At 32.9% G+C, this 15,576-nt stretch overlaps 1 protein-coding gene across 1 annotated transcript; it reads right to left on the bottom strand.

Moving 5' to 3' along the window:
- Window positions 1–11,323: 11,323 nt before the first annotated feature.
- Window positions 11,324–13,889, bottom strand: LOC147382875 (uncharacterized). Its single transcript, XM_086427238.1, has one exon. The coding sequence runs from the start codon at window positions 13,781–13,783 to the stop codon at window positions 11,357–11,359; it is 2,427 nt and encodes an 808-aa protein (XP_086283364.1). The 5' UTR covers window positions 13,784–13,889; the 3' UTR covers window positions 11,324–11,356.
- Between the last annotated feature and the right edge of the window lie 1,687 nt (window positions 13,890–15,576).

Below are 15,576 nucleotides of genomic sequence, written 5' to 3'. Positions count from 1 at the left end.
GGAATAAGATTTGCATGAATACTAACGTCTCTTATAATGTTGAGACAAACATATTAAATGCAAGTGAGAAGTGGTGGGATGGGTGGTTAGAGGTATATTTTTGTTAATTTTTCCTTTTATTTATTTTATGATTTTTGTCTCTTTATGTAATTTAATATTTTTATTTTTCATAGCATCATCCAAAAGATGTAATATTCTGAACGAAATACTATCGATTCAGATGTTGATACGACTAATACCATCGATTCAAATGATGATACCATTAATACTGTTAAGTCAAGTATTTTAAATATAGTAACGATAGGAGTTGTCCTAGGTTCCTTATTTTATTGCGATAATTTCTTAGGTAGGGAGTCACATAGTAATAGTCAGTACACGGGGATTGACTTTGTGTGGGAAACACTAAATAATAATTGTACAACGTGCCACACACTATTTAGAATGGAAAGACACATATTTCTGAATTTGAGTACCATTTTAGAAGAGCGATGTCTACTAAAGATGGAATGATACGTTACTATTTAAGAACAAGTAGCGATGTTTTTATTGATAATAGGACATAATTAAGGATAAAGAATAATTGCAAATCATTTCGATCACTCATTTCAAACGGTTAGTAAGTATTTCAATACAATTTTTTTGGTTATTGTGAACTTGTCAATGTCCTTAATTGTACCTCCCGACCTTAATAAAGTATCTCCGCACATTCGTAACAATCCTCATTTTTTGTCATATTTTAAGGTAATTTCTTATGTATATATTTTAAAAATATTTGTTTTATTAATGTTTATAGATTAATATACTTCAAAAACATGTAAGGGTTGTATTAAAACGATAGACGAGATACACGTTAGTGCATTTATACCAATAGAAGAACAAGTGCGATATCGAGGACATAAGAAACTCACAAAAAATATAATGACAACATGCTCGTTTGACATGTTGTTTAATCATGTGGTGGTTGGTTGGGAAGGGTTGAGTAATGATTTACGTGTCTTCTTTGATACATTGAATACTTCTAGTTTAAATTTTCCATATCTTCTACCAAATCTGTATGTAAACGCTTGTCAATTATATATGTTTATATTCAATCCTACAAATTCATTTTTTTTGTATAATAGGTACATATTATCTGATAAATAGGGTACCTACTCATGGATGGGATCTTGCACCTTATCGAGGTGTTTGATACCATCTACAAGACTATAGAAGATCACGGGCAAATGGTTGAAAAGAACTATTCAATCATTTACATTCTTCACTTCGAAACGTGATTGAGTGAACCTTTGAGATTTTAAAAGAAAAATAGGTAATATTGAAGTTGATACTTTCATATAATTTGGACAAACAATGAAATATTGTTGTTGCCAGCATGTCATTGTATAATTTTATCAGAAAATATGTCATTGTTGATGAAGAATTTGCTCGATTCGAGGAAAAATAAGCAATGGAAAATGAAGAAGAAGGCATCACTAAATAGTATCCAGTTCTCCCATCAGTAAGTTGTTAGAGCCAACAAGAAATGAAAATACATAAGGATTCAATAGTCGATGCCATTTTTACTTGCAATCATTAATACATTTTCATATTATATTTTTTACTTTATATTGTAAGTGTAAATACTATTATTTGACATTGGGATAAAGATTATATTATTTTTAAATATATTTTCAAGATTTCATGTTTATTTATTTATTTATGTTTTTGTATATGATAAATAACATTGATGGCAAACTATACGTATCCACTATTTTGTTTATATGGTCGAGTGATGACATTAGTTATAATTAAAATAAAAGAAAATTATGGGAGAATATTTTATAGGTGTCTATCTTGACAGGTAATATCTCATTGATATTAATATTAGGTGTCTACCTATATAATTAGATTGATATTATATCATGTGTTATTTTATTTTATAGAGACATGCATGACCTTTTGTGTGGGCAGATGAAGTTGACATTATCAATGATAATATTACTCAAGCTAAAGTAACGGAGGCAAATAAGAAGAATGAAAAATATATCTTGTATGCATTTATTGGATGTATATTTTGCATGTTTTTATTTATTTTAGTTTTACTAATTATATTAACTATGGTTATTATGTTTAAATGATGTCAGAATATAAAAGAGATATTATGTGGATGTGTTATGTATATACGATGTAATGTGAATATTGGATTATGTATTATGCAGGTATTTTTTTTATTAGAAAATTTTCATATGTCTATTTTTAAGAGGAGATGTTGTCGAAATTTCTATAGAATTATAAATTTTTTATAATTTTTTTTTATATAATTATAATTTTAAAAAAATTAAACTAATTATTTTTATAAATTTTTAATATAAATTTATTATATTTAGTGTAATTATATATTTATAAGGGTATTCTGATCATTTTACCCTAACATAGGAGATTCCAATAGTTGTATTAAATAATAATTACCAAATTCTAATAAATAACATAACACTTTTACAAGACTTTATCAAACAAGCTTTTCAGTGTTTCAGCTTTTTACAACTGTTTCTGACAGCAACTTCTTATAATAGAATCTGATAGTAAATTTTGATAGTTCTATCAAACAGGGTGCATGTTTGATAACACTTTAAAAAGCGGCTTTTTACAATTTTTTGGTGTTAAAACATGATTTCGTATCGTGATTTGCATTTGATAACGCAAACTCCGACAGCAATGGCGACCATGATTGATGCCATTGACGACCTGAAGTCCGATCGACCGGTCGACCTAAATCCAACGATCTCTCTCTCTCTCTCTCTCTCACTTCTGTTTTCGTTTAACCTTTGATCTTTGAAGCTCTGAGAGATAGAGAGCGATTGCTGGGCGTTCTGTATATTTTTCTATGTTCTCACGCCTGCATCAATGAAACACTGCCCAAGAAAACAACCAGAGGTACAAATTCATAGTTTTTTTTCTTACATGGGTTCTCGTTTTTTGCAAATTTTTTTTGGAAGATTTTCGCTCCTATTATTATTATTATTTTTCCGTAATTGGGAAAATTTGCAGAGGAGTTGGGTTGAAATCTGTTGTTTCGGTTACTCCTGCCTACAGCATTTCTGGCCAAAAATTATTCTGAGAAAATGATTGAACATCAGAACCAGAGTCAGATTTTAGCGCCGATGCAGATGAAGGAGAAAGAGACTCCGATTCATTCTTTGAAGGTGTGAGACTAAGAAAGAAATAAATTTAAAGATACCCATGAATTTTGTTCTATGTTTCTCTTGTCAGAACTTGGAAGATTCAATTTTGATGATTTTTTTAATTATTGGGCACCATTTCGAAGAGCCCTTTTTCGGATTTTGTTTCAAATTCAGTCTTGAGGAGCTGTATAAATAATCTTAATTTATGTTTTTTTTTGGTTTCTTATGCAGAAAATGATGGATGGGGACGAGAGTCTGGACGATCTGGACAAGAGTCTCACTTCAAAGAAAACAAAGGGGATTTAAGCTAAGGAGGCTATAAAAAAACTAGTAAAAATAGTTTTCAGACAAGTTGAATTAGAAAAAAAAAAAAAAAATCAGAAGAAGGGATCCTCTTCACAACTCTGAAGAAAAAGACCGTAACCACACAACTCTGAAGAAAAATACCTCAACCAATTCAACATATTTGCCGTGACTTTGATTGATATCCCATGTAGATGCCTTTTCCTTTTTTTGGGCTCTAATCATTATTTTTCATATGCGTATTATCAACATAACTCTAGGTTATTAAGTTTCACTGTCCATGCCCCTCGCTTAATCTGCAATATTTTGTGTCACTAGGATTTGTGTTGGAACATGAAATGTTGGAGGTAAACTGCCACCTGATGATATAGACATCAAAGATTGGTTAAACGTGGACGAGTCCGCTGATATCTATGTGCTCGGGTAAATTTCTCCTCATTGAACCCATGCTCCTCGTTGGCCAGAGTCTCCATTGAACTTGCTTGCTCAGCTTGCTTTAGAAAGACCAAATTTCGTCAGATCAGTTGAATCTTTCAGACGTTCTAAATCTCTAAGAACATATAATTCTTTCAAATCATCTAGTAATAAGGAGAATAAAGGGTCATTAGAAATAGCTTTGCTCTCAGATCTTGACCGGGAATCCATTATATGCCGGAAGAGAAGATCACCTTTTGTAAGGATAGTAAGCAAACAGATGGTTGGGGTTTTCCTTTCTATATGGGTTGGTAGAAGCTTCCGGAGGCATATCCATAATTTAAAGGTGTCTAATGTTGGTGTTGGTATTATGGGTTACATTGGTAACAAGGTCAGTCACATTATATTATTTGGATTGCTTAAATATTCCACGTATGAAAGTTGCTGCAACTCCTAGGATAGAAGGTTGTCTTTTTGGCATTTGGTCATTATGCAATTTAGTCTTTTTTTTTTTTTCTTTTTTTAACATGGCAACAAACAAAGTCAGTTCTAAATTCACAAAATATATTATCTTCATTGACTAATATGAGGGCATTTACTCCTGTTACACCAATTGCAAAAAAGAATAGGTCAACATTTACAATTTGAGTCTAGAAAGCCAAGGATAAGTTTATCAAATACAAGTAATGTCTTTTATTTGATATTCTTAGGGATTTAAATATTTCTTACTTAAAGGGGAAGAAATTAAAGGTGTTGAAATGTGGGTTCTCAACCCTTAGTAGAACTTGGTGTATTCTTTTAGGGGTGTTGGAAGATTAGGATTAAGGAGAGACTGAGGAAAATAGAAAAAAGAATGAGTCGGCCACTCCCAATAGGGTTCGGCCTCTCTTTTATATTACAAATATTATGTTTAAATGATGTCAGAATATAAATGAGATGTTATGTGGATGTGTTATGTAGATGTTGGATTGTGTGTTATACATGTATTTTCTTTATCAGGATAATTTCATATGTCTATTTTTAAGAGGAGATGTTGCCGAAATTTCTATAGAATTATAAAATTTATAAATTGATTTAAATTAAAATAATTATTTTTATAATTTTTTAATATAAATTTAATATATTTATATATATTTATATATATTTAGTGTAATTATATATTTATAAGGGTATTCTGGTCATAATATCATAATACTGCAGAATCCAACAACTGTATCAAACAATAATTACTAAATTTTAGTAAATAGCACAACACTTTTACAAGACTCTATCAAACAAGCTTTTCAGTGTTCCAACTTTTTATAGTTGCTTCTTATAGTAGAATCTGACAGTAAATTTTGGTAGCGTTAAAATTTTCTTTATTTTTAATTGGGGTGGCAATAGTAGAAGTGGATCGTCTGTAATGCAAGTTTCCTGTAGCACCGTTTGAACGGCTGAGTGAGAGCCATAGTATAGAAAAAAATAACATCTCAGTCCTCTTGTGATCATGGCTTAGATCTAATACTTTTTTTTTTTTTGTTAAATTGCTAGATACAAGTCTTTGAAAATGAGCATCTATAGAACTTTGAAAATTTTAATTGTGGAATTTTATTTATTCACTAATACAATAGTTCAAAGGGTGCTATAGGAAACTTCAGTTACAAGGGATCCACTTCCACCAATAGCAATTCTCTTATATAATAGGGGGATTATACATACCCCTCCATTGTTTTGGTAAATATTTGAGATAATCTCCTATGTTTTGAAACTAATGAAATACCCTTTTGAATGAAATGCTCACTTGACTTCAGACTTCTACGAATAATAAGATCAAGTCACATAATAACATTGCAGAAGGATCTAGAGATTCATAAAGTTTGAGTCTTTCAGATATGAGAAAATTCACCATTAAAAATATTAGAAGTGTAGTAAAACTCATGATTTCAAAACTCAGTTTAACATGGATGAGACTGAGTTGTCTCGGACGAGGCAAATCATTTAATTCGATTTATAATGATTGGTTTACATATATTTAAATTAAATTAATTATAATTTTCTAATGAAATAAGGTCGATTGGAGGATGTTTAGTCATAAAATCATATTTAATTTACATAATAAATATTTAAATTTAAAAAATATATTTTTTTATATCAAATCTACAAAATCCCAACTGACTTGGCTGAGATTTTCAAACTATCGTTCGAGATATCTCGTTTGTCTCGTGAGATGATGTGATTGTTGAGACATCTTGTATATCTGTATCATTTTTGAATGGCACCGAGATGACTCTGGCGAGTCAACTTGGTATCGAACAAGATTTAAAACCAAGGTAAAACTACATGCACAAGCACACGCACAGACATGACTACATGTATAGGATTGAATTCCATTTACTCGAGAAAGATGACAATAAAAATACATGATCTTGACTATGTAAGCACAAAATCCAACGGTTGGGTTTTATATGTATTCCACCAATACATATCATGATGATACTAGTCTTAAGGATAAGTCTCAACCAATATTGGATTTCTATACCTAATTGATACTAATTGATGTAAATCTATTATCTTCAAGATATGTGATGAGATACACCATAACTATGATATAATGTATCTCATGCACATTATTATAATGCATACACCTTATCTTTATTACTCTCCCACAATTGCATGGTCCGCCTTTGAAGAAATACTATGCAATTGATTACATAAAAGATTAACCATTTATCTCATGAAGAAGTTGAAGACAAATAGTCGCAAACGTCCGATCAAGCTAGATGGTGGTCACCGCCTGTCTATGAAGTCTATCACTGTCGCATCCCGCTCATTTTTGAGTCTATTGAAGTCGGTGGCCCACTAAATCAAGTCCGTCATGATTTCTCCCAAAAACATACGAACAAGGATGTACGATTTAAATAGAATTATCATTAGATTTTAAATAAAAATAAAATTGAGATCTTGAGGTATTAATTTGCAATGTAGGGAGGTTTGTAAGAAACATTGAAAAAGGTAGGATTTATATTAGAAAAAAAAAAAAACTAAAAACTAACAAAAGGAACAAACTGATATAGATTCGGCGATGGTGGTGGCACCATCGCCGAAGAACATTGTACCAAGATTGATGAGCTCATTGGAGCTTGAGCTATGATACCATGTAAAAAATTTGATTTTATTGAGAATCTTTGGATAATGATTACATTTAGTCATTGTGTTTATAAAGATTGAAATATCCACCAATATAGAAAGACAATCAATCAATCCAATATTCTAAAATACCTAATTGATGCAAATCTAATATCTTCAAGATATGTGAATAGATACACCATCGCATTGATATAGTATATCTCATGCACATTATTATAATGCATACACCTAATCTCTATTAGATAAATCTCTCATAATTATCTCAAGGCTTCATGCTATGTTGTGCAAAATAACCTACATTAGTGAGGAAACAATTTGATGTATCAAAAAAACCATAGAGAAATTAATGAAACGTTAACAAAAAAAATTTCATGGAAGAACGATTTCTAGACTAGAATTACTAATGTAAGATGACAATGAAAACCCCATGATACTGCTAATAATGGTACAGTTAAACCTTTTAAGTATTATCACATTTTAATCTTTTACAACACATTTTTTACTAAGATCTTAGGTTTCTTCCAATAGGCAACGGAGATGATTAGCAAGGTGAAACAAAACACCCCCCCCCTCCCCCCCTAACACACACACAGTTTATGTTTTGCATAACTCTTTTTGCCCTTAAGAATTGCACATTTTTTCATTTTTTTATAAGTTGCTTTGTGATGATTTGCATGACCCTACTTTATGATGTTGCAACTAAGCACCCGCAAATAACAAGCACCGCACCCAATTTTTAGGTGAAGGTGCACTTAGTTAAGGGGCTAAGGCTTGGTGAGAGTTAATCCTGTGACTTAGGATCAAACCCGTTGAACCCTTCATTAACCACTAACCCCTTGCTTGCTTAGCAAAAAAAGATTTGTAGGCAAACCAAGCAGGGTTAATATTTTTTATTTAAAAAAAAAAAAAAACATGAAATCTGATATAGCAAGATACTTCCTCTCTCTGGAATAATACCTCTTCCCAATCATGGTAAATGAGTTTAGATTAGTTGATTATTCGACAATGGTTCCATTTGGTTAATTTGGATGGTTTCATGAAAGTTTCCACAAAAAAAAAAAAAAAAAAAAAAACAGGAACATTTCAAGATCATAAAATGGTATTTTTTGAGTTTTTCAACAAAACTATTATCTTCGATCTCTCTAAAAATCTTATCTTGTTCTTGAGATTTGAGTGAAAGAAAATAAGATTTTGACGATGAAGGGTAAATGTTTTCCATATTTAATAATTAATTAATAAATGGTTAATTCGTTGATTTGATCGACTAGTTCCTTATTAAGAGAATTTTACTTGAAAACATTTGGAGAATTTTGCTATTAGGCTCCCAGTTAATGGTGTGTGTGTCCCAAGTTGGTTGATTCACAAAAAATCTCTGAAAAAAAAGTATGATCCTAGGGATGCAAGCATGTTAGAATATTGGAATGATTGATTGTCTTTCCATATTAGTGGATGTTTCAATTATACAAATGCAATGGCCAAATGTAATCATCATCCAAGAATTTTCAATAAAAGTAGTTCTACATGGTCCAAGAGCTCAAGCTCTACTGAGCACATCGATCTTGATGCGCCGTTCTTCGATACTGGCGCCACCGCTATCGTCGAACCTAAATGCTTTAATTTATTCCTTTTATTAGTATTTAGTTTTTTTTTTTCAATAAAAACCCCTCCTTTCTCTATGTTTTTTCAAACCTCCATACTTCAAAAGTTAATTCCTTTCAATCTCAAATTTTATTTTATCTAAATCCTCCTCAATGAGAGTTCTTACATTTAAACCGCACGGTCCATATTTCTACATTTTTGGGAGAGATCATGACATATCTGATCTAGTCGGCCACCAGCTCTGACAGACTCAAAAATGAGAGGGATTTGATACTGATGGACTTCATAGACAGACAATGACCACTATTAAGCATGATTAGACTTTGAGACTATTCATTTTCAACTTCTTCATGAGATCAAAGACTAATATTTTATGCAATCAATTGTATAGTCTTTAACCACCAGTTATCCACTCGTCACCACATGCAAATAAAAATAGCCCGTACTCTCAAACATAAAGTCTAGGACATGCATCTTCAATGCATTCCTTCACAATTTTCCTCGTTTTTCATTCAAATATAAAGGCTTAAAAAGAGAAAATACCTTTTTTCACTAAAAATCACCAATCAACTTTGCTTTGCAATAAGGGGGTCCAAAGAAGTCAAATTACAAAATCTCACTAGGCGTGATGCCATGTCACCTGTGCCGCACAGAAATTGACACCAAAATGTGTCAGATTTCCTGGGGGGTCTTGGGGTGGGTCCTAAATGGTAATGGTGTAAAAATTTGGGTCTTTGAGACAAAAAATTTTCCCTCGGTGGAAATTTATCGTTTCGAATTGTTTTGGCAAAATTTGGGAATTTTTATAGAAATAGGGTTGTGCCACAGTAATCTTGGAGGTCACTGGGCATCCCAAAAATAAACCAAACCCTGTTTGGGTTTAGTTTACCTACGCTGCATAGATGTTTTCATGTGTCACAGGTAAATTTTGGAATCAGGGATTGGGTTTTTGATCGAAGGTTTCTAACAACCATCTAATTGTAATGGTCTGGTTAGATTTCGTTTTCATGAAAATAAATTTGTTCGATAGAAATTGAAAGGTGGAAAATTTTATAGAAACATGATCGATACGTGAGGAAAAATACTAAACAATTATACCGAGTATGGATTTCAAAAAGATGCTAACTTTACCTAATTTAACATACAAGTAATAGGATTGTAATTCAAAAACTACGCCCATAAAACTTCTATAACTATTAAGAAGGTTTAGAGGATCCCTACGTCAAACCTAGGTGAGCAACCTTGAAGAACGTAGAAATCTTGAGTCAAAATCTTAAGTTTTCCTCTTCGGAGGGGTCAAAAGTCCTAACTTTACTTATTCTTTCGAAGCTAACAACAAGACAAACAACTTCTTCTATTACGACGAATCCTGTGGGTTTCTAGGTGTTCGAAAATTCGAGCGGAATTTTCTCGGAGGCTACAGTTTTTCTAAAGTTTTTTAGAAGATAGAACGTGTTAATAGTGGAGAATTCTATAAATTTCTATGGGTTTTAATATTTATAATGTTAAAAGGTTGTAACGGTCATTACTGAATTTATGTTAAGAGTCTAATTATCCAGTGCTCCGATTTTCGCAAACTTACAGTCTATTTTGATTAATTTTTCATTGGGGGTCCAATGGTGTAATTGTTTTTGTCAAATTCCAATTCAAGAAGTTTTTTCCTATAGATTGACCTACGGATTTTCGCAAGATACGTGTTAAAAAATCTAGGGTATTACAAGATACATAATAAAAAGAAAGAAGAGAAGAACGTAAGCTAAGCTCAAATCAAAGCTGTCCTTTAAAATGGTCTCTATTTAGTTAACACTTATTCAAGTTTCTTAAAGATAGAGTCCATGGTTGGTTGTGGTAGAAAACAACAACAGATTGGTATTTTTTTTTTTTTTTTTGTAGAATTTTTTATTGGTTCTACTCAATATCTTTCTAAAGGTTGAAAGAGATTGACACTTTCTAAAGGTTATGGAACCAATGCTCATTTTCCCCCTTGCTTCGGTGTGCCCCCTTGAGGGGCTTTGTAGAGCTTGAAACGTCCAACTATAAGCTCATTGTAGCCCAATAAATGGCCCAAGCTAAAACGCACTCTGATGGACCAACAGTTGTTGCATCGCCCCTAAGAAAATCCAAGGTACATACTACCCCATGTTTGTTTGAAAAACAAAAAAAATGTTGTCTAAGCAGATTGTAAATTCCATCATTTTTTCAGGTAGGGAAATTCCACATTTGAATCTACAATCGAAGGTCAGTTTAGTAAGGAAAGTAAGATAGGTAGGAGGGTTAGCTTTTAGGCTCTCATACATTAGAGAAACTTTCCTTGTCTTCTTCACCTTGTATCTCTAAATTACTCGCTAGCATTTCACATCTAAGTAATTCATTATTATGGGCTTCCACAAATTATAGACATGATAGCTTAAGATAAGCTAGAGTTGCTGTTTTTCAAATCAAACAAACTAATTAAAACTTCTTTTTTTTTCATGTTCTAACTTTCAAATCAAACAAACATTTCATTGTTGCAAGCAGTAACTCTGTTTTTGTTGTGTAGGGCTGGATTATACTACAGATACAGAGTTTCTAATGACTTCCAGTCAAGCTCACGATATGATTTTCTATTTTTTTATTAGTAAGATTAATTAGAGTCAAAGAGACAACTTATTTTATTAACAAATGTAACCGATTACTACATCTTATGAAAAAACTTCAAATAAAAGTAGACAGAAATGTTCATTTGCACAACAGTTTTTTTTTACTTGCTTTCTTCATCTTCCATTTGCATGGAGTCTACAAATCCTCATGAATCTTTTGCCTTGCCTGCATATTGCCCCTTCAAAAGTCCTTGTGAGCCATCCATTTTCCTTCCAAAAAATAGTATATCCAGTTGCAACACCAATTACCACTCCGCATCCATATCCTATCAACATAAATATTTTCCAATCAAATACACTTGAGTTCTTGAGTTCTTGGATCATTGTTTTTGGCGGCATCGCATTGACACCTATGCATGTCCTTGACAATGGAAAACCACATAATCGTGGATTACCTTCATAAGAATCATTTGAAAATGTATCAAATTGTTTGCCTCGTGGAATGCTTCCTTCAAGATGGTTTTGTGTAACGTTCAACACGGAAAGGAAATTAAGAAAAATCAATTGCTGAGGAATCTCCCCTGAAAGTTTATTTTGAGAGAGATCCAATGACTCAAGTTGTGTCAAACTCCCTAGCGATGATGGAATGTAATCAGTGAGGTCATTGCGAGACAAATTTAGTAGAATAAGAGATTTAAGATCTCCTATCACTTCTGGAATTTCACCTTCGAATCGGTTGTCGCAGAGATCTAGTGTGGCAAAGGTGGTCAAGATTTTCTCTAGTATTCTGTCTTGTCCTTTGTACGAGAGAGTCACTGAGATATGATAATACCAATAATCTTCAACATACTCCAAGTGGGACTTATTCCCTACCACCATCATCATTGCTGTCCAGCTTTGAAAGTATTTTGTCGGCAAAGGACCTGTAAATCTATTGGAAGAAATATCTATGACATGCAACATTTGAAAACCATAATCGGATCGAGGATGTTCTATAGGACCATAGAACATGTTGAATCTCAATACAAGGACATGTAACAAAGGCAATACCTCAAGCCAAAAGGGAAATAAATCACGTAATAGATTATTTTCCAAATTTAGAACTTGTAGGCTTCTGCAATTAGCTAAACATCTTGGCAAATGTCCTTCCAAATGATTATGAGAGGCTTCAAAGATTTCCAATTTCCTCAAATTACAAAATGATTTAGGAATTCTTCCAATTAAATCATTATCACTGAGTTTCAAGAACAATAGGTCTTTGCATCCACCAAGTTTGGCTGGTATCTGCCCACTTAGATTGTTCGCAGATAAATCTAAGTATTGCAGATATTGTAGCTTTCCAATCTCAGAAGGTATCTTCCCTGACAATCTATTATTAGACAAGAATAAAAGTTCGAGATCTTGGAAAAGCCCGACTATTTCAGGATGGATTATTCCTGTAATATTATTGTCATTGAGTTGCAAGGAATGGAGTTGAACTAGAGAGACCATGGAAAGAGGCAAAGGACCATCAAGGTTGTTGAGTGAGAGATCAAGATCCAGAAGGTCGGTGCAAAATCCAAGCTCATTGGGAATGTTGGAATGCAAGCTTGTCTTCGAGAGAAATAGGGACTGAAGAATGCTAAGGTTACCTATCCAAGATGGTATGGGCCCACTAGTAATCGGGTTATTAGATAAATCAAGGATTGTGAGGTTAGTTAGAAGGCCAATTTCAGGGGGTATCTTACCATTGAGATTGTTCATTCCCAAGTCAAGGGATAGAAGTTTGGTAAGATACTTGGTTTCTGATGGAATCGGTCCCTCCAATGAATTATTACTTAAGTATAGGTTTTGGAGGTTCTTAAGATTAGTAAAGAGTTGCACTGGAATACGGCCTGTTATAAGATTAGAAGACAAGTCCATATAGACTAAGTTGGGGCAGTGAAAGATGAATGGGGGAACCTCATCTCCCAGTGAGTTACCAAAGAGACCCAGTGCCGTCAATGATGCCATGCTCTTAAACTGAATCGGGTCTGGATTCGTTAGATGGTTTCTGTCAAGATAGAGCAATTGTAACTTTTGTAAATTACTAAGCTCATGTGGGATCGCACCAGATAAGTAATTGTTCTCAAGCGACAGGTCTTGGAGATCGAAGAGATTTCCTATCTCAGAAGGGATCACAGCTGTGAAATAGTTGTGATCCAGATAAAGATAAGTGAGTTTTGAAAGAGACCCAATTTGAATTGGGATTTCTCCGAACAAGCTGTTGTAACCGAGGCCTAGGGAGGTGAGATTGGGGAAGGCCGAGAAGTCGAATTCATCAAGTGTACCATTCAGGCTCTGATTAAAGAGGTCGATCTGAATGATGATCTCGAAGTAGCTGTTGCATTGAATTCCAGTCCAACTGCAAGGATTGGTGACATCAGACCATGAATCCATAATAGATCCAGTCGAATTGATCAAACTTTGTTTCCATTTGAGCAAAGCTTGTGCTGATGATGATGATGATGTTGTTGTTGATGCTGAAGTAGTCTCTTGTTGTATTATAAGAAGAAAAGCAAAAGAGATCATCAGAAAGACAAAGAAGAAAGTTTTGTTCTTCATATGTAATGATATAGCCATGACTGACTTGAATGACTATCTCTCAAAAACCATATTATATTTATAATACGAATACATTATTATTGCATGGAAGAAAGGGAGCACAAAGTGCCTCTTACGTTTGACTATCATGATTGCTATTAAAGTAATGGGATGAGACCGGTGTTGGATAAGTAATAAGGATATTGCTAATTTTGTTTGACTATCATGGTTGCTATCAAAGTAATGGGATGAGACCGGTGTTGGATAAGTACTAAGGGTATTGCTAATTTTCTTCCATGCCTAAAATAGCTCTTCTCACTAATATGCCTTTTTTATGTCAGAATTAATAATGAGTTATCTAAAAAAAAAAAAATTAATTACAATTGTGTAATTTATTTAAATTACAGACTTTACAATAATGGAATAAGACTATGGAGTTAAAAGACTACAAAAATTACAAAAATTCATCTTATTTTATGGTCGCCATTGGGGCTTGGCAAAACCCATAGTGCACAATTAATAAGCGGATTATTTTACATTATTGCAGTAAAACAGTAAAAGAGTTTACTTGACATTGTAAAGATTACGAAAGGCATAAAAAATCACCATCTTCCTTTAGGGTCGTCATTGGATGGCAAGGCTCATGTTGGACAAGTGATTTTTGTATTATTTATTTTCTTAACAACTAATATAGTTATTCTTAAGAAGGGATATTTTTTTTTTTCTGTATTATCAATTAATGTCTTATCCCCAAAAAATTAAAAAAAATAGTTACATTTACATAATTTAATTGAAACTATGCATCTTACAATAATCAAGATGTTTTACACACCATTTTGTTTGACTACAAATAATTAAGAAACAAATGCATAATAGTACCTAAAGCAAAGAATGATGGTGTAAAAAAAATTACAAAAATAAATAAAAATTCAAAAATCAAAACAAATGCACTCTTTTAAGGTTTGCATCTAAATAGAACAAAAAAGTAGGAAATGAGACATACACAACTGGACTTATTCCAAGTTCAGATTTAATCAGAGGAAAACAAAAAAAAAAGGTCATATATGTGAATGAGCACATTGAAAACACTCATTTACAACAACACAATCGCCATCAAGGTGATCCCTATGGTAGGGGGCCAGCCATTGGTCGATTGGGGTTTACCCGACCCAAAGGCCAACCTTATCCAACAGGACTAATCCCCATACTGCACGCACCATCCCACTTGTCACGAGAAGCCATTAAGTAGCTACCTTTTTGGTGGAGGGGCATATAGAGATTCAAATTCACGACCTTGGGAGCACACCCAGCTGCTTCTTACCATCTCAGCTAACCCCCGGTGAGTATATTTTAGCCTTATGTTATACTCTTAAGTATGTTTTGAAGTTGCATACCCAACATATTTAGTCTTTAATTTTGTTATCATATTTAATCTTTAATTTTGTTATCATATTTAATTTTGAGCACTCATCTCAAATAGAGCTAGCTCTATTTTCAAATTGATGACATACCCTTTGACCTAGGTCTTTTCTTGAGAAATTATTGGAAAATGACCTAAATACCTTCATCTTTCAAGCTTTAACTAAAAACTCATTGACTTACTCTCTTCAAACTCTGTCATCTTCAACCCAAGGGGTAGAATTTTTTACCCTTTTCTTCAACCATAAGATTTGTCACCTTCAACCTTCAATCATTAAGAACAAATTGGATTTTTGAGATAATTAGAAATGAAAGGCGACAATTTTGGGGTAAAAAAATGAGGATTTTCTACAAAGAGTTGAAAACGAGGTTGAAGAGGCAAAAGATAATATACCACGTAGGTTGAAGAGCTT

Source organism: Akebia trifoliata, chromosome 16, assembly GCF_017979445.1.
Source record: "Akebia trifoliata isolate Shusen 1 chromosome 16, ASM1797944v1, whole genome shotgun sequence".
Lineage (NCBI taxonomy): Eukaryota > Viridiplantae > Streptophyta > Magnoliopsida > Ranunculales > Lardizabalaceae > Akebia > Akebia trifoliata.
Note: the sequence above shows the minus strand (reverse complement) of the source record. Positions and strands in the feature narration are given on the sequence as shown.